General features: G+C 36.7%; 3 protein-coding genes and 1 long non-coding RNA gene across 7 annotated transcripts; 2 read left to right on the top strand and 2 right to left on the bottom strand.

Moving 5' to 3' along the window:
- Window positions 1-379: 379 nt before the first annotated feature.
- On the top strand, window positions 380-12165 carry dna2 (DNA replication helicase/nuclease 2). Of its 2 annotated transcripts, XM_051916116.1 has the most exons (24): window positions 380-411; window positions 662-716; window positions 818-865; window positions 1582-2528; window positions 2626-2799; window positions 2901-3084; window positions 3702-3850; window positions 4002-4133; window positions 4263-4491; window positions 4583-4700; window positions 5453-5609; window positions 5706-5897; window positions 6612-6842; window positions 6957-7073; window positions 7163-7272; window positions 7444-7553; window positions 7754-7975; window positions 8569-8762; window positions 8966-9055; window positions 9270-9477; window positions 10876-10965; window positions 11063-11245; window positions 11434-11580; window positions 11731-12165. In XM_051916116.1, exons 1-24 carry the CDS (start codon window positions 395-397, stop codon window positions 11782-11784), a joined length of 4158 nt encoding a protein of 1385 aa, XP_051772076.1. In that variant the 5' UTR covers window positions 380-394; the 3' UTR covers window positions 11785-12165. The 2 variants fall into 2 exon arrangements, with proteins under 2 accessions (XP_051772076.1, XP_051772077.1); XM_051916117.1 differs by lacking the exon at window positions 818-865.
- Window positions 12166-12190: 25 nt separating this feature from the next.
- On the bottom strand, window positions 12191-14681 carry LOC127524541 (phenazine biosynthesis-like domain-containing protein). Its single transcript, XM_051916132.1, has 9 exons — window positions 14074-14681; window positions 13853-13949; window positions 13681-13779; window positions 13487-13596; window positions 13341-13370; window positions 13170-13258; window positions 12853-13028; window positions 12631-12693; window positions 12191-12450 (listed from the first exon to the last, which is right to left on the bottom strand). Exons 1-9 carry the CDS (start codon window positions 14155-14157, stop codon window positions 12338-12340), a joined length of 861 nt encoding a protein of 286 aa, XP_051772092.1. The 5' UTR covers window positions 14158-14681; the 3' UTR covers window positions 12191-12337.
- Window positions 12306-13369, top strand: LOC127524543 (uncharacterized). The gene is made up of 3 exons (XR_007933077.1): window positions 12306-12445; window positions 12653-13016; window positions 13154-13369. It is a non-coding gene; the product is annotated as an uncharacterized LOC127524543 (long non-coding RNA).
- Window positions 14682-14917: 236 nt separating the features above from the next.
- Window positions 14918-18276, bottom strand: LOC127524540 (phenazine biosynthesis-like domain-containing protein). 3 transcript variants are annotated; one of them, XM_051916131.1, is made up of 11 exons: window positions 17770-18269; window positions 17499-17588; window positions 17381-17412; window positions 17154-17250; window positions 16978-17076; window positions 16784-16893; window positions 16636-16665; window positions 16463-16551; window positions 15657-15832; window positions 15403-15465; window positions 14918-15212 (listed from the first exon to the last, which is right to left on the bottom strand). In XM_051916131.1, exons 4-11 carry the CDS (start codon window positions 17209-17211, stop codon window positions 15100-15102), a joined length of 738 nt encoding a protein of 245 aa, XP_051772091.1. In that variant the 5' UTR covers window positions 17212-17250; window positions 17381-17412; window positions 17499-17588; window positions 17770-18269; the 3' UTR covers window positions 14918-15099. The 3 variants fall into 3 exon arrangements, with proteins under 3 accessions (XP_051772091.1, XP_051772089.1, XP_051772090.1); XM_051916129.1 differs by having other exon boundaries at window positions 17381-17588; window positions 17770-18276; XM_051916130.1 differs by lacking the exon at window positions 17770-18269 and adding an exon at window positions 17666-17701 and having other exon boundaries at window positions 17381-17588.
- Between the last annotated feature and the right edge of the window lie 1352 nt (window positions 18277-19628).

Raw genomic sequence — 19628 nt, forward strand, 5'->3', positions numbered from 1 at the left:
ATTTGAAGACCCACGTGTATAATTATTATACCCCACATGTATTTTATTAATCTAAAGCACCTGAAATAAACCAAAATGCACATAGCAAAACATCCTTACCATGTTTACTTTCAAAAATGTGCCTCAAAAGCTAGTATTTCTTCCGTTTGTTGTCTTGGTAACCACAAAATTCTCTCCCATTACTGAAAATAACGATATAATCGCCAGTTTTTCAACTATATATGACGTGTGAGGTTAATGTGGTGCTAATAAAATACGGCCAGATTTGTTTCCAGCTTGTCTAGCAACCATAAAAGACAATCTCACTGTCGCTAGGTGGCAGTGTGTCTGTAATAGCGATGTAAATTCCGCACACAAAAAACAACGAGGAAAACGCGGGAAGTTTGAGATCGTTATGTTTACGCTGCAGAGGTGCAGCAAAGTTTTTTTACGGAACAAATCTGCTGTTTTTTGTCTTATGTGAAAGCACATGTGAACACCGCTTGGATGCCCGTTGTTTTGTGAGAAAATGTGTTTCTGGACGAGCTAGATTTGAGCCATAACTGTGTTAATTTTTATGTGCAACTGCCACAGTGATGTGAGAGGTTTTTAAATTTTGATACCAGCACAGCTGCTTCGTGATATTGTTTTCTCTGAAAAACAACCTTTTTTTTTTTTTTAGTCATTTTATTCACTTACAGTCCACGATGATAAAGTGTAAATCCAGCAGATCTTCCGTAAGTATTTGATAGTCACATCTGATGATTTTTTTTTTTTTTTTCTAGATGTAAATGTTATCCGCTATGAAAATATACTGACATTTTTGTTGTTATTGTAGCTGGTCAATGGAGTTCAGTCAAACATTTCTGCCTTTTTTCTCTCAAAGGTAAGTACATAATACGAGTTTAGTGAAGTTATTTTGATGCTCTTAAAGGGATAGTTCACCCAAAAATGAAAATTCTCATTTGCTCACCCATATGTTGCTCCAAATTTGTATGACTTTCTTTCTTCTGTACAATACAAAAGGAGATTAGTGACTGACAGCCTCATTCACTATTCACTTTCGTTGCATTTTATTTCCAAATTATGAAAGAAAGTGAGATCAAATTATTTATGCTACAAACTGCTGTTTTATTACGGTAATAATAATATGACACATACCAGTTTGCAGCTTCAAAAAGCATAATGCTTTTGTACAGCTAAAACAAATTAAAATTAGCCAGTTCATTTAAATAAAGATGGCATTTCAAAAAGAAAGGTGTGTATTATTATTTTTTGTTATTAGAAAAATTGAGTGACTCAACCTTTTTTGTCATAAAATAAGAAAAAGCCCCCAAAACTGTCTTTGTTAAATTAATTTTATATTACATATATGTTTGTGATGTCCTTTTCATTGAAATTCATTGAAATTTATTTTTATGTGGTTACTATTGCATCCTTATTTGGATTTATGTTGTTTGTTAAATGTCTTGAGAACCTACTGAATTTTGTATTTCTGAAATTCAGTTAACATCGCAAGTCTTGCGCATTTAAGTTTGAAATGGCTTTGCCTGCTCTTATGTTAAAAATAAGGTGGTTAACCTCACTTTCATATTTTTTCAGGTTTCACCAAAGTCACCTAAAAGATTTGGAGCTGGAATTACAGGAACCCCCGTTTCACTGAAGACTTGTTTTGTGGAGGATGAAAATGTCCCCTGCTCCCCAAACCCATCTGCTGTTCCAGAGACGCCTGACAGTCTGAGGAACGAGAACCCTTCTGACGCTTCATATGAGAACCGCTCACCTGTGTCCCGTGGTCTACATGCTAAAGGTGTCAGGGGTAAACCTAGCCTGATGGCACGTAAACTGATGCAGCCACAGAACAACAGCAGTCCAGAGTCAGAGGACACTTTTGAGCTTAAGAATGGCATAAGTCACTCGGGCTCTGTGAAGAGGTTGTTGCACAGCTCAGAAAACATCCAGAGTGCCAAGCGGTCCAGGACCATGCAAGTTCAGAAACTACCTGAGTGCGACCCAAGCTTACCAGTGACTAAGCGAAATAAGTCTTTGAAAACGCTCTCTGTTATGTTCCCGAAGAGTCCTGAGAAAAAAATCAAAGCTGAGTCTGTTAGTTTTGAGAGTAGCCGACTGTCAACTGGGCCTTGTGTGAAAATGAATGGAAAAACAAATGGTGTCTCAAAGCTCTCAAAAAAATCCGCTCATCAGCTGAGCTTTAGTACCAGTGAGAAGGAGAATTCACTTGCTCTTAATGTAAAGCCGGAGATAGACATGGGTGCGGTTTGTGGAACAAATGACTTGGATCTTGTAATGTCATATAGTTCATGGATAAAAAATGGGTCTACTGAAGAAAAAGAGACTTTTCTCAACTGTCCTATTACTAAGAAGAGGCCCCTGAGTACTGCTGAGCTTCAAGCGAAAGAAAAAGTTGCTGATGGAAAGGCTTTACCAGCCCCGTTTGTGGACGATTTTACTGATTTAATAGACGATTGGTTTGATGATGGCATGGAGCAAAAACCTGAGTCGCCAAAACCCAAGAAGTTCATTCATGAGTATGACTATTTCATTTAACCTATTGATGTGTACGTAAGTGAACTTTTATTTTTGTGTATTAAAACTGAACATAACATGTTGTTCCTTGACTTTTAGAAAAACCAAAGGCATACCAGAGCATGTTATACTGGCCTCTGGTGTTCATAACCGATACTGGGTACTGGATGTACAGGACGTCACTTCATCACGAAGTTGCACAGAGAAACACTTAACCATCACCTGCTCAAAGACGACACAGTCCACAGAGACTTGTATTCTCAAAGATGGCTGGTACAGAATGTTACTTGACTATGAGAAAGATTCTTAATAGAGTTCTTTCTTTTTTGACTTTTTTTTTTTTTTTTTTAACTTTTCAACCCTGTTTTCTAAAGGGAGAGTTCTCCGGTTGCTGTGGGGGACATCATTCACTTGGAAGGGAGGTGTGTTTCTGGCTTGTGGACGATTGATAGAGACTCTGGTTTCCTGGTTCTGCTGCCTGACCTGCTGATATCCGGGACCAGCATTGCCAGCAGTATTCGCTGTATGAGGCGAGGGGTGCTGGGAGAGATGTTTAAGGTGTGGAAATTTAATGTTGTGAAAGTTTCTAAAAGTTTGTACTTTTTTTTTTTTTTTTTTTTATACTTTTATTCAGCAATACATAAAACATATTTGTTTAATTTAATATATTTAATTATTGCAGGTTTGTACAATATTCTAAGATTGCATTTCACTGTTTTTATTCATTTTGAGGAATACTGACTCTGGTTTTTGTGCAAGTGATGTGAGTAAATGCATGCAATATCCATCATGTTCACACAGCGCACAAAATTTCTCTGCACTTATGATTTCTCTCAACATGGGTACAAGAGAGCTGTCAGTCAATACATGGGAAAAGAAAGTAACTTGCATTACTTGGTTGAAAAAGTAACTTAGTTTTTTTGCTGTAAATTTAAAAGTAATGCATTACTTTACTAGTTATATGAAAAAAGTAATCTGATTACATAACTCAAGTTACCCCCAACACTGTTTATAATGATAAAAAAGAAAAATGTTTCAAATAAATGCTCTTTCTACTGATCAAATAATCCTGAAAAAAAACCTCTTTCCCTTAATTGATGCAAACTTTACTGTGTTCTTACATCAAATTTTAGTACTTCAAATAATCAAAACTCTTGTATGTGATTTTTAAACAGGCATTTGATGGTAGATCTAAGCAGATGCTAAATGGTACCATAGTTCATGATATCTTCCAAAAAGCAGCCATGTCCTCAGATTTCTCTCCAGAGAGGATACAGACATTTGCCTCAGAGGCCCTAAGAAGCCCCAACTACCTCGGACAAATGTAAGGGCTATCTTTCAACATAAATTCCATGTTTAGAGGCACAACTTAAGGACACATCAAATGTACAGAATTTGACCACAGTAATGAAGCTCTTAATGTTATGTTAGTGCCTTTATAAGGATTGTGAAATGTCTTGTGCTTGATTAATTAGGTACAGTCTAAAGCTGACTCAGGCTGATATGAGACAGGAAGTTGAAGAATATCTTCCCTCTTTATCTGAGTGGGCAAAACACTACCTCCACACTTCACCACAGGCTGGACAAAAGCAGCTCACCCTGAAACTGTGAGTATATGTAGTTCTTCAAACAAGCAATTACATCATGTGAAGCAGGCTATGCTCTCAGAATTTTGTGGTTTGTTAAGGTTGATTTTATGGATGAACTTAATGGTTTGTGTGGGTATTTACCATCAGCCCTAGCGACGGGGCTCTGAGCAAGCAAGATGCAACCTGTAGCTTGACTGTGACAGATTTTGTGGACATCGAGGAGAACATCTGGTGTCCGAGTTTTGGCCTGAAGGGGAAGATAGATGTCACAGCTGGAGTCAGGATTCATCGGAGAGGCAGAAAGCCCATAGAAAGGATTGTACCACTGGAGCTGAAAACCGGCAAGGAGTCCAACTCCATTGAGCATCGCAGTCAAGTACAAAATGCTTCAGAAAATGCTTTAGGCATGTCACATGTACAAAAAAAAAAATCATTACTTTATTACAAACATTTTATTTGCATTCTAGGTTATTCTGTACACATTGATGAGCTCAGCTAGACGTTGTGATCCAGAAGCAGGTTTCCTTGTCTACTTGAAGACTGGCAGTCTACAACCTGTTGTGGGCAACCACATGGACAGGAGAGGTTGGTTTGTTTGTTTTAGTGTGTTTTTGTGTGTGTGGTTTTTTTTTTTTTTTTTTTTTTAATTAATGTACTGTATATCTAAATATTTTGTCATCATTTACTCACCCTCATGTTGTTCCATAAGACTTTCATTCATCTTTTAAAAACAAAAAAAAAAGATATTTGAATGAAACATGAGAGATTTCTGTACTCAAGTCTCATTGGTTCTTGTGGAAGCTCAAAAATGCTTGCGTGATATGTATAAAAAAACCTGATTGGTTCTCATGCATCAAGCAACCATGTTTGATCAGACATTACCATATTTGATGTGCTCTATGTATGTGCGTAGATCAGTATTTATGTGTGAATGAATAACCTAAATTCAATCTTTTCATCATATAAAGTGTTAATATCAATTCAGAAGACTTGGATTAAATAGCTTGATTCATTTGGATTGTTTATTATGCCTTTATGACCTTTTTGAAGCATGGAAATTGAGGGATTTGAGTTTTAATGGAGGGACAAAAGTCCCACAGGTTTTATCAAATATATCTTTATTTGTGTTTCAAAAACAAAATGGGCTTATGATTTGGGAGTGACATGAGGGTGAATAATGAATAACAGTTTTCATGGTTGGGTGAACTATCCCTTTAAATCAAGTAGTTTCATACAAATGTTACAAATTAGAGCTGATATATTTGTAGTCATAACAATGTAACATCAAAATCTAATATAAGCTTACATCCTGATTATTACTATGCTGATCTTCACAGAGCTGATTAAAATAAGGAACTCTTTGGCCCATCACATTGGCAACAACCTGATTAAGGTGGATGGTAGAAGTCAGATGGCCCCATTGCCTGCCATTGTATCTGATCAGCAGGCTTGCAAGTACTGTCCTCAGAAAAGAAACTGCGCAGTTTACAACAGGTACTGTTTTTCTCTCTTTGTGTCATTTCAACTTCCAATTTCAAACAAAGTTCTTTAATTCAATTGAGCTTTAGCTGAAATGTATCATTTGTGTAGAACTGTAGAGAGAGATCCCATGGGGAGCAATAGTGAAGATCCACAGGCATTTGTGCAGACAGAGAGCGAGCACCTCAGCCAAGTGCACCTCCAATACTTCAGCCACTGGCTGCTGCTCTGCACGCTGGAGGCTCGCACCATGGAGAACAAAGGAGGTCGGCGTAATATCTGGCTTCAGACTTCCCAGCAGAGGTGGGTGTTTTATAAAAAGTGAGTTGTACGTTGTGTTAGTTCACCCAAAATTAAAATGCTTTAAAAATTAAAATCACCAATTTACTCACCTTCATGTTGTTTCAAACCCATTTGGAAGACTTTCATTCATCTTCAAAACACAAATGAAGATATTTTCAATGAAACTTGAGAGATTTCTGTCCCTCCATTGAAAGTCTATTCCATCAAAATTTTCAAGCTTCAAAAAGACATTGTTAAAGTAATCCATATGAATTGAGCGATTTAATTTAAGTCTTCTGAAGAGACACGATTTGTTGAACGTTTCATTTAGGCTTCTATTTATTTATTTATTTATTTTTATTTAACATGAACATAGATCAACTCAGATCATGTCAAATATGGTAAATAGAAAAAAAAAGGCAAAATTATATTTGTTGTTCATATAAAACGACCATGTCTCTTCAGAAGACTTGGATCAAACCATCAAAAATTGAGTGAATGGACTTTCAAAGGAGGGACAGGGAGTAAATGATGACAATTTTCATTTTTGGCAGAACCATTCCTTTCATTTTCTTCATTATTTCCAATAGTTTTGTTTTATTTGTGTTATGATTTTTTTCATGCATTTCAGATCCTAACTAAGCAGATTAAAAGTGTTTGTTTAAATTAATTGAATGCTTTTGTCATTAATGAATGTCCCTGTTGCATCCCTGTTCTTATGTTGTTCATTCTCAGGGAGAAAAGTGGTGGCTGCGCGGGTAACATGCGGTTAGCTGGAGGCGTCAGCATCCTATCTGATGGTGTATATAAACACAGCTTTGAAAGGAAGGAAGGCGAGCAGACTCTCACCGGGCTGATAGTGGGCGACAGGGTTGTGGTCAGTGATCAGGACTCTGTGCTCATAGGCCTGGCCACAGGATACATCACAGAAATAACAGTCAGCGGAGTGACTTGCTCTTTGGACAAGTAAGTCTTTTGCAGATGTTTTTCATGATGTTGATCATTTTGTAATTCATTTTACCTGAATCTGAAGTGTTTAAGGGTACATCAAAGCTTAATTCCACATTCCTATCATTTCAGAAATCTCTCTAAGTACTCCTCGAACACAGTTTTCCGACTGGACCAGGATGAAGGTGCAGGCGGTCTTAGCACTCATCTAGGAAACCTGTCTATGTTAATGGAAAACACTCCAACCAGGTCTGATCATCATTTTCTCTTTTTGTTTTGTGTCTTAAAATGTGTTGTATATTCTATATGAAAAGCTCAATATGTATATTTTTATGCAGTGAAAGATTGAGGGAGTTGATTGTGGAATTCAGGCCTCCCAAGTTCATTGACAGCCTCAGCAGTGTTTTGCCACGAGACGCCAAGGACACTGTGGCCAACATTCTGAAAGGTGTGTTCATACGCTGCCTTCTCCTGATAGTCTTCTCTCATTGAACCATAATTTCACTCTTTTTTTTTTTTTGCAGTGAGCTGCTTTTAATCATGCCCTTGATGTGTTCTTGTGAATAATAGAGCGTCTCTCCTCCTACATGATGCATTTTAATTATATGTTGCCTCTCAGGACTCAATAAACCCCAGAAACAAGCCATGAAGAAAGTGCTACTGTCCAGAGATTACACGCTTATTGTGGGAATGCCAGGTACTGGGAAAACTACCACCATTTGTACACTGGTAAGAGCTTATTTATGAATTCAGTTCATATTCAGTAAAAATGTATGCATAAATGAATGTAAACATAATTTTTTTTTACTCCTCCTTTCTGACCTGTAGAAAGAAACTGACTGTTAATGCTTGTGGTTTCTGTATGCGAACGAAGGAATATTAGTCTGACATTTATTTTGCACTTCCTTCTTTTTTTTTTTTTTTAACAGGTGCGGATACTCCATGCTTGTGGCTTTAGTGTTCTTCTAACTAGCTACACCCATTCTGCTGTGGACAACATTCTCCTGAAACTGAAGAGGTTTAAGATCGGCTTCCTGCGACTGGGTCGTGCTCAAAAAGTGCACCATGACATCCTGCCCTTCACAGAGGAGTCATGTCGTGCCAAAGGCATGCAAACACTGGAAGAGCTGGAACAGCTGTACAATAAAGAAGTAATGCATATTAAAATCCTCTCAGTCTTGTACAGTATATAACACATATACTACAGTTCAAAAGTTTGGTGTCTAAGATTTTAATTCTTTTTAAAAGTCTCTTATGCTCACCAAGGCGGCATTTATTAATTAAAAATACAGTAATAATAGTTATATTGTGAGATATTATTACAATTTAAAATATTACAAATTCTATTTGAATGTATTTTAAAATGTAATTTATTCCTGTGATGGCAAAGCTGATTTTCAGCAGCCATTACTCCAGTCTTCAGTGTCACATGATCATTCATTCAGAAATCATTCTAATGTGCTGATTTTGTTCAAGAAAAATTTCTTCTAATTATCAATAGTGAAAACAGCATTTATTTGAAATATAAATCTTTTGTATCATTATAAATGTCTTTACTGTCACTTTTGAGAAATTTAAATTGCTAAATGAAAGTATTAATTACTTTAAGTATTAAAAAAAAAAATCTTACTAACCCCAAACTTTTGAACTGTAGTGTTTGACATGTAAGGGATAATAAGAAAATGCCTGTTTCACATTTTGCTAAATATTTATCATTGTAAATATCACCATTTATCTTTTGTAGTTGATTGTGGCCACTACCTGTATGGGTGTGAAGCACCCGATTTTCAGCCGCAGACGCTTTGACTTCTGCATCGTGGATGAGGCATCTCAGATCAGTCAACCAGTATGTTTGGGTCCGTTGTTCTATGCCCAGCGCTTTGTCCTGGTGGGAGACCACCAACAGCTTCCTCCTATTGTTCAGAATGCTGAAGCCAGGTAGTACACTTTTGTCCTTTATTCAGATGAACTTTTGAAAGATTTTCATGTTTTGCTTCATTGAATACAGCTTGTGTTTTAATCACAAAACTGAAGCTGCCAAAACCTGCCAAGCTACACTATCACCATATTATTTCCCACCCTAACCCATTATTTGATCATTTGATCTTTTTTTTTTTTTTTTTTTTTTTTTTTTAACTCAGGACCTTGGGCATGGATGAGAGTTTGTTTAAGCGTCTGGAGCACCACAGTGATGCAGTTGTTCAGCTGAATGTGCAATACCGAATGAACAGGTGGGGATTTACAGACTTTCAGATTGTACTTATGTGATTGTTAAATGGAGTTAAACATTCAGAATAATCCTTTTTAGTATTAAATATGTCTAATAAAGGCATTTAAATGTGAAGTAGAATGCTAACAGGTGTTTTTCTGATACATTTTTGAGAATATTCACAATTACCAGCTGCAGCTGTACAGCTCTTATACTTGTTGTTTTGTGTCCTGCAGTGCGATCATGTCCCTGAGCAATGCTCTGATGTATGAGGGCCGACTGGAGTGTGGTTCTGAAAGGACGGCAAGCGCAGTGCTGCAGCTTCCCAGCAGAGCTCAGGTTGAGAAGGAGCTCGACCTGTATGTGTGTCAGCCACAGTACAGTGCTTGGGTCCAGGCTGCACTGGAGCCCAATAGTCCTGTCTGTTTCCTGGACACCTCTGAGGTCAGTCTTGCTTTTTTATATTCTTAAGCCCCATTCATGCCACAACAAAGCAACATGTCCAGCAATGCAACAAAGTTGAGAAATAGGCCTATTTAACTTTGTGCAAATAAAGAGCGACTGTGTCAGTTGTGGTTAATGATTTTATGTACTAGCACTGCTGTAGTTTATATAGCAACTCTCTCCAACAGCAGAATGTTACTTTACAATTCTGTTTCAAACTAATTCCTAGTCAAATTAGAACGATATCTTTGTTTTACTGGCAATATATAAAGATATGATTTCTAAAGATATGTCCATTATGTAGGGCTACACAATTAATTGAATTTCTAATCGCGATCACATTACGAATGCCACAATTTCGTAATTGTTCAAAGGTGCGATTACAAGGAAAATTATCCACTTACATTATTCTGCGTGTTTAATAGGTGTGTTATGAACATGTGAGAGGCAAATCACGACTACTTTAGAATGTAAAAGGTCTAACCCAGCATAAAAGGAGCTACACATATCAGCGTACACGCAGGTGTACGCTGATATGTTGAACGCATGTGAAACACATTTTTAAAAGGCTGTGTACACAGCCTATATGTTTACTCCACGAACTAACTCTATGAACATGGTAAACAGTGATAGATGGACTTCTGAACCGTACGCTAAGGAGAAAATCCAGGGCGACTTTGAGCAGACCAAGCGAAACATGATTATGTATTTCTGCTAAACTAGCGGCATCAACCACACGTGCACGTCAAAAGCAAATACTGTTTCATATACTGTCTACTTTCTTTGTATGACAGTTCTATCTAATAACGTATTAGACAGGACTGTTAAACATATCGTAAACTAATGAAGACGGAGAATGCGAGCACTGTGTGCTCAGGATCTGTCTGAACTGTTCTCAGCGCCGTCAAAATAAGTCACAAGCTCAGCAACAAGCGCAGTTTACGTCACTTCAGGCCTAGAGGAACATTAGTTCTCGGGGAACCACACTTGTGGCAAAAACCCCTATTATTATACCATGCATATGTTGACTTTTTATTTATTTTTTTATTATTATTTAAAGAAGAAACCAAACCAATATAGAGTTGACATTTGAGGTTTAATGCTATAGAAAAAAAAAAATGTGTTTTCAGATTGTTTCTTTATTTTTATACAAAAATATGGCATGCAGTTGCTTCATACAATAGTATAAAGCTATTCAATACATCATTCAATGTAAGTTGTGATAATCGTAATAATCGCAATTACAATTTCAAGGGAATAATCAACAATTATGATTTTTGTCATAATCGTGCAGCCCTACCATTATGACATTAAAGTGACTTCACAGTACAGAGTGCCTATTATGGAATCATAAATTTTCTTTTCATAATTTATCATTATTACTGTACTTTTCTTCAGGTTCCCGCCCCTGAGACTGTGGAGAAAAGTGGAATCAGCAACCACACGGAAGCCATCTTGGTACAAGCCCTTGTCACTCTGCTGCTCAAGGTCCGAACATGCCATTGGTTGTATGAAACACACTGAAATCTATTTTTTTTTTTATGTAGTACTTGGAAATGAAATGGACATTTTAAATGTGTTGTAGGCCGGATGCAGAGCATCTGATATTGGGGTCATTGCTCCATATCGACAACAGCTGAAAGCCATCTCCAGTCTGCTGCAGGGAGATGCCTTTAAATCTCTGGAAGTCAACACTGTGGACAAATACCAAGGACGTGATAAGAGCGTCATCATTGTGTCATTTGTTAGAAGCAACCCTGAGGGCAACGTAAGTGGCCTTTCTCCTGAATTTAAACAAACTAATTATTTTAACATTAAACCAATTAACTGTTCATTGCAGTGCAGATGTGTATGGTATGATGGTCTTTAGTATAATCTGCGGCTGTGGTGATTAACGAAGGACCATTAATGCACTAGATCACTTTCATTATTCTGAGATGTCAAATCATTTTTCAGCTGGGAGAGTTGCTCCAAGACTGGCGTAGACTGAATGTGGCCATCACTAGAGCCAAACACAAGCTCCTCATGCTAGGCTCAGCCCCCACCCTTCGCCGGTATGCGCCATTAGAGAAACTCCTCCGTCACCTTCAACAGGAAGATATGATATCCTTTAAAGCTGTATTTACTATTGAAAATCTCGTTGCAGGTTCATTCAGTCTTTTGATGTGACATTTTGTCAATGTTTCATTGAAATTAGCATAACAACTTTTTTGGTGAAACAGCATTTTTGAAATTTTCCTTAATTTAAGTCACATCTTCCAGCTACCTCCTGCTGCCCATGAGGCACTACCCGGGGTCCACTTGTGATAAAAACAAAAACCTCTTCTGATACTTGGTGTACATCACAAAGATAATGCTGTGAAACAATTACTTGAAAAAAATTTGAGTGAAATAGTGCACATAAGCTTCAAATAACTGTTGACTACTTTTATTTTGTTTTAATGATGAGTGTTAAGTTTAATAATAAATCAGTGGTGACAGACCCTTGTACATAATTACACTCACAATTGTCTTAAGCCAATTAATTCCTACCTCATATCACATGTTTTTTTTAAATCCATTACAGTTTTATCTGTGTAGTGTCATGACTGATTTGTGTGTGCATTATACATATATGTATACTTATTTAATTTTATTTCTCCTGTTTTAAGAATTTAAAGTTTTTGTTTAATAAACAATTGAAATGATTACATTCTATTTTGGTTTACCCCCCCCCCCCCCCCCCCCCCCACAGGTCTATAAATTTTATTAAATGGCACATAACTTAGAATGCACCTTCACATTAATATAAAGTGAAAATTAAATGCACTTGATTTCCATCAAAACCATATCCTCAAATTCAATGAATGTGCAAGTTTGTCTAGATTTTAAGAGTTCCCTGAAGAATGATCTGCGCCTGACCAATGATGTCCAATCGATCGTCATCTCTTATCTCCAGCTTTACCTCACCACCACGACTGGAACACTGGTAAGCTAGAAAAACAAATATAGCAGAGATAAATGTCTTATTCTAAGCAACTTGTTTTGTTAATATTAGCAGAACTTAAATTACTCATCCATGAACATTTACTTTAAACCTATTAATTGATGTGAACTAGTGTCAGTATTTCCCTTCTACTGTAGATGATGCAGTAAAGGAAAAAGAAGCTTTACCCATCATTTTCTTTTTCTCCAGCTTCTCAGACCAATATCCAGCAAGGACTGTATGTGCAGACCCTTTTAGAAATAAAGTTGTTGTACGATGCTTGATGATTGCCAGTAAGCACTGATTTCTCTTGTGCATGTCCAGTGAAGCCCATCACCCAGGTTTGTAATATTTATGAGTTTACATTGTACATATTTCTCATTCAAATGGCTTTTGAATGTTCTGCTCACCAGTGACTGGATCTTCAGGGACACCAACCCAGGGTGCAAAGACACGGGAGTAGAAGTCATATCCAGTCTGAGTGGTCTGTGTTTCTTTCAATGTAATGATGAGACTTTTAATCTTACCAGTGGTCTCATTTCTCAGAAGAGTCTCTGTCTCTGGCCTCAAAGATGTAAGTTCAGACCTGCAAACAATGAAGAATTAACAACACTGCAGAATGTTTAGGATACTGTATGTTCTACTGAATGTTGCACTACAACTTTTAAAATGTACTTCACACTTCAATATAATTTTCTTTGTTAATTTCAGTAATGTCCAGCAGTACCTGTTGCATGTGTCAGCTAGACGAATCATTAATTTCTTTGTGGTTGGACTGTAACACACATCCTGAATGGGTAAGTCTCCAACAGCAGCCTGAAAATGTTAGGCAAAATGGTGACAAAATAGTTTCTGCTTGTGTCATACTAAAAACAGAAATACTAACTGGCAGTGTTACCTTCAAAAGATCCTTGATTTCATGTTGTACCTGCAAATAAAGCATTCAAAACTCAAATTCAGACCAAAAGCAACTAATTGCTTGATCACAACAGTCTATTTTAGTTTTGTTGAAGAAATGGTCCATGAGGTGTCTTTTGGTTATACCTGGGGCTTTGGTTTGTTTAAGGGGAAGTCCATTATTAGAGATTCTTCATGCTGGCGCACATGAAGCTCCCCACTCATAGTCTCAAACACAACAACAGGGTTGACATTCTCTGTGTGAGGATATTGTGCTTTGAGAATGGTCACCAGTCTATTGTTTTTGGTAAAAGATTAATGTCAGGACAAGCGTTTCTTACTTTTAAGGTAAAATAGCACTGCTGCTGAGGCCAGTGTTGCATGTCCACATAGTGGAACCTCACTTTTGGGGGAAAACCAGCGTAACCCAAACCTTGCACCTTTCAAAATACATCAAATCTAAAATGTAAATCAGAGTTGAGTATTTCAACATGCATCTCAGCAGCAAAATACCTGAGGAAAAATCCATAGAATTTCGTTTTGTGATGAAAGCAGTCTCTGATAAATTCATCTCAGCAGCAATGCTTTGGTAAAGATTGTCTTGCAGCTCCTAAATGTATTAGAGAAACATTTTATAATGCAGTGCACTAACACGTTTACATTTTATTGCCATGAATAACTAATCTATAAGTTAACGTATTTAGAAGACTGTCTTGTGATAGTGTAATACTTACGTTCTCTATAAGACATACTGCAGCAGGATTACCTTTGAAAGGTACATTGGTAAAAGCATCAACAATAAATATTGGAATTTCCATTGATTTACAGCTCTTCTGCTCTCTAAGGTTTCTTTCTTGTACCTTTTTTAGGTATTTTAGAGCAGTCTTTGAAATCAAGTTAGACTTTGAACCTTATGATACAACAGCTCAGGTTAAAGGTACAGACTTGAGATTTTGAAATATCTTTTTAGATGGACTTTTCACTGTTATAATATCCTTAAAACAGTTTAAGCTATTTGCATAAATTCTAATCTATCATTTAAAGTCCATCTGTCTATAAATAAATATCTATGTCTGTTTGTCTGACTGACTGACCGACAAGACATTTTGGTCCAAATTGACATGGTAGCATCAAGCCGTTGCTGCAGATTTGTCGGTTGCTGCAGACTCGAACCAGTCTGGCCATTCTCCTCTGCATCAACGAGGCATTTCCAGACCAAAATCTCTGAGGAATGTTTCCAGCACCTTGTTTAATCTATGCCACAAAAAACGTAAGGCAGTTCTGAAGGCCAAAGGGGTCCAACATGGTACTAGCATGGTGTCCCTAAAAGAGTGGCCGGTATATGTACGTGTATACAGTATGTACTTTATATAATGTTAATATTAATTGCTGAGTCCACGAATAGCTTGGGTATGCAGAGCATTCGCAGCTTATGTGGACCGCACACCACTGGTATACAGTATGTACTATATATACTCCATATGACTAACACTGGTTTGCTGCATCCTGGATTTACTTAACAGAAGATCTAGCATTACCATGCACAACAGACAATTTTATTAATATTTTGCAATAAAGTGAGGTAAATATTCATTTCAGACTTTAATCAGTAGAATGTTTACAAAATTTAAATTAGTCTCCTAATCTCAATTTATTACAGTTTTGGCCATATTTACCCACTTAGTGAAAAAACATCAGTTTGCAGCTCTTTATTAAGAAAGAAAATAAACATGATTTAATGAGATGATTGTGCAAGTTGTCTAGATTTTAAGAGTTCCCTGAAGAATGATCTGCGCCCGACCGCTGATGTTGAGTCGACCATCATCCCTCAGCTCCAGCTCCAGTTCACCTCCACGACTGGAGCACTGGTAGGCTGGAAAAACAAATATAGAAGGGATAAGTACTTTACTATGAGGAAACAGTATTTTATGCATTTTATTCAAGCTTTTTGAGAAAAATATTTAATTAAATAATTTATGTGGACTAATGTCATTATCAGTTTCCTTTTAATGTGGATTCTGACTTTTATTCCAGTACAGTAAAGGGGGAAAAAAGGCCTTTACCCAACATTTTCTTTTTATTCAGCTTTTCAGACCAGTAGCCAGCAAGAACCGTGTGTGCAGACCCTTTTAAAAATAATTATTAGTCCTTTAAAGCATGAATCAAATTCATATGACATTGATGACTAAGTGTCATTGTACATTTCTGTTAGAATTCATGGCTTTACATTCACATTTAGAAACTTCTACTTACTTCTCCACATGTATTTTACAGTAGGTTTTGAATTTAAAGACCTATGTTGATCATTTCAGCTCACCACAGACTGGATCTTCAAGGACCCCATACCAAGGGGCAAAGAAACGGGAATAGAAGTCATATCCAGGCTGTGCGTTTGGAAATCCTTTCATTGTAACAGTGACGCCTTTAATCTTCCCAGTAGATTCGTTTTTCAGTAGAGCTTCTGCTTCAGGCCTCAAAGATGTAAGTTCAGATCTAACAAACAACAAACAGTCAACAACCTTGCAGACACTCTTAGAAGTAAAAGGTTCAGTGGGGTTCAATATAGAACCCTGGAGTCACTGACTCCATTTTAAATAAGTCTTTATGCCAAAAAGGTTTTATACAAGGAGAAATGTCTTAAATTGTTGCCTAATACTTCATATGGGTTATTTAAATTTTACTAGTGATAAAGTATGTTTACAAGCTGCTTTATTCATAAAATTTAATTACCACTAAAAATAAATAAAAAATCCACAAAATGATCCGGTAATTTGAACCCTTAAAAGGCTCTATATATGAAGCACCTGACAGAACCTGTTAAGGTTCTATATACAGTACAGTAAAACTTTTTGATACAAACTTAACTTATACTTACTGATACTTATTTTTTGGAGAATGTTAATAACATACTACAAGTTGGCTCTGGTTTATCGTTGGTTTGTTTTGTTTTTGTTTTTTTTTAAATGTGCTTTACATACAATTTCCAATAGATTCTTTCTTTTCTGTTAACGTCTTCTATTTCTCTCTTGACATTATTCATCTCATTTAACAAATAAAATGCCATCATCAATCTTATTTTCTTTCTTGTTATTTTCAGAAATGCCTGTGATTGGCCAGCAGTACCTGTCACATGTGTCAGCTAGACGAATCATCAGGTACTTTGTTGTTGGACAGTAGCACACATCCTGAATGGCTAAGTCTCCAACAACAGCCTGAAAATGAACATAAAAGCTTGTTTCTCCTTATCTCATATTGGAAACCTAACATGATGCTAAATCACCCACTGGCAAACTTACTTTCAAGAGATTCTTGATTTCATGTTGTTTCTGCAAATTAAAAAAATAATAATAATAATAATAATACAAATTTAGACCAAGAGCAACTGATCATGAGAGTCTACATTAATTTTGTTGAAGGAGGCCAAGAGGTGTCTTTTGGTCATACCTGGGGCTTTGGTTTGTTTAAGGGGAAGTCCATTATTAGAGATTCTTCATGCTGGCACACATGAAGCTCCCCACTCATAGTCTCAAACACCAAAACGGGGTTGACATTCTCTGTGTGAGGATATTGTACTATTAGAATGGTCACCAGTCTATTGTTTTTGGTAAAAGATTAATGTGAGGACAGGCATTTCTTACTTTTAAGGTAAAATAGCACTGCTGCTGAGGCCAGTGTTGCATGTCCACATAGTGAAACCTCACTTTTGGGGGTAAACCACCGTAACCCAAACCTTGCACCTTTCAAAATACATCAAATCTAAAATGTAAATCAGAGTTGTTTGAGTATTTCAACATGCATCTCTGCAGCAAAATACCTGAGGAAAAATCCATAGAATTTCGTTTTGTGATGAAGGCAGTGTCTGATAAATTCATCTCAGCAGCAATGCTTTGATAAAGATCGTCTTTCAGCTCCTAAATGTATTACAGAGAAACATTTTATAATGCTGTAAAGCATTTAAAACATTTAAATTGTATTGCCATGAATAACTAATCTATAAGTTAACGTATTTAGAAGACTGTCTTGTGATAGTGTAATACTCACGTTCTCTAGAAGACATACTGCAGCAGGATTACCTTTGAAAGGTACATTGGTAAAAGCATCAACAGTAAATATTGGAATTTCCATTGATTACAACTCTTCAGGGGTCCGTTCTTCGTACCTCGTTCAATACATTTGAGATGATTTGACAGATGCCGGATCTTCTAATCCTGATAACTGAACTCTGGCTAATTTGGTTCTTCAAACGAATCTGCGGATTGGATCAAAATATCTGAATTAAATTGTGAACGCGATTACTTAAATTGTGAACCATTTATCAAGACTCACACTACGATCAGCAATGCAGAGATTAGCTGGCGTCAAGACGGCAACGTAGTGACATCATATAATTAAAAAAGACACCTGTACAGTACATTTTAGAACCTCCTCACCTCAGTCATACAACGAAAAGGCGTCGGTTATTTGACAAAACGGCTTCAGGTCTCAGGAAAAACGACGTCTTGTACAATTAGGCATCGGACGAAACAGCCTCAGAAAAGGCATCAGACGAAACGTACTCAAAAAGGCATCCGTTGAAACCTGACTAACAGGTATCAGATATGAAGGCATCCGTTGAAACCTGACTAACAGGCATCAGACATAAAGGCATCCGTTGAAACCTGACTAACAGGCATCAGACATAAAGGCATCGGACGAAACGTACTTAGAATAGGGTGACCAGACGTCCCCGTTTTCCGGGGACAGTCCCGGTTTTTGGTGTTCTGTGCCCGACTGGAGCTGTCCCCGGAAATGTCTCCGTTTTACAGCTCGTTCAAAACAATCCGCAAATACACTGCAAAAAAGCCTGACCAGCATACAGCTTGGTTGGAGCAATCGTGTAGTGATTATATATTCACCAACAGAGCGGGCTGTGCAGCTACACTTGGTCGCGCGCGCGCTGCTACTTTATGAAGAACGTAACATGAACCATATCAAAATAAACATCGTTATCGGTTTCAACTTAGTAACATACTAACTATTCATGTTAAATTAAAGTAATACTGTTTGTATGTGTTTTATAACAGGGCCTCAACAGGGTGCGGGATTGTTTTGCACAATTTTAAACGTCCAAGAACAGTTTCGCAGTCACAACACAGCAATTTCCACACACACGTCTTACTATATCACGTGGTGAAGATACACTCATATATGAATAAAAAAAAAATAGGCTAATAAAATAAATAATACACGTGCAACTTACTTTGTGCTTAAAATGAGTCTAAAATGCCAAATAATAGTAAAAAAGTTAAAAAGTTGCAATTTCTGCATACAGTAAAACAGCTTGTGAAAATGAAAAATATAAAATTCAATGATAAATGTTAAAAAAATATTTGTTAAATGTCGTTTTATTTCTTATATTTGTGTTTTATCTTTGTAATGTGCTTTTGTAAAGTCATACTTCTGTTATAACATAATAGGCATATTGTTTTGAACTGCTTTTACATTAATAGTGCAATAGGTTACTATTAATAGTGCAATAGTTTTTTTTTTGGTGAATTGTATTAGACCAAAGATCCTAATAAACTAAATTCATAATAATATTTATTGTCATAATATAAGGAACCCACAACAATTAAAAAAAATAATAAATAAAAACTGTATTGTCCCTGTTTTTTAATTAATAGATAATAACAAATTAGATTTTGGTGATATTTTGACCACTCAAATAGGAAATGTCCCCGGTTTCAATTTCAGAAATCTGGTCACCTTAACTTAACTTAGAAGGAAGCTTCACGATAAAACACGGCTATGACCGCTTCACCCAACGGTTCTGTGTATCACTACACAACACTCTTAGCAACCACTCTTAGCAACGTAAACTGTTTGTTCTCAATTTATATTGTTCATTGATGCTTACTGTATTATGTAGAAGAGTGTTGTGAGAAAGAGATTGAGTGAACGAGTTTATTACCTGCATTCAGATTTAGCATTTTCCTTCAGGTCAGTCCTATGTTCTTAATAAAAAATCTGTTTAAATGTCCGCTGCAATATCTTGTCCTATCTTGCATTGTTTTCCCGTGACTGACAGCGTTAAAGCATTTGTCAGTTTCGTCTTGTTCCGTGTTCACAACAATTCTGTCTTTTCAAAATAAAAGTTTTCACTATTGACTGACACACTCATAAAGACAGTCTTTGCCGCCATCTAATGGTATAATAATGTAACTTCTGTTCGTGTTCACGGTCAGGGACTATTTTTTCTGGCGGACGGAAGACTTTTAGTGATTTTACTTCATGAAAGTTGCATTGATAC

This window comes from Ctenopharyngodon idella, chromosome 13, assembly GCF_019924925.1.
Source record: "Ctenopharyngodon idella isolate HZGC_01 chromosome 13, HZGC01, whole genome shotgun sequence".
Lineage (NCBI taxonomy): Eukaryota > Metazoa > Chordata > Actinopteri > Cypriniformes > Xenocyprididae > Ctenopharyngodon > Ctenopharyngodon idella.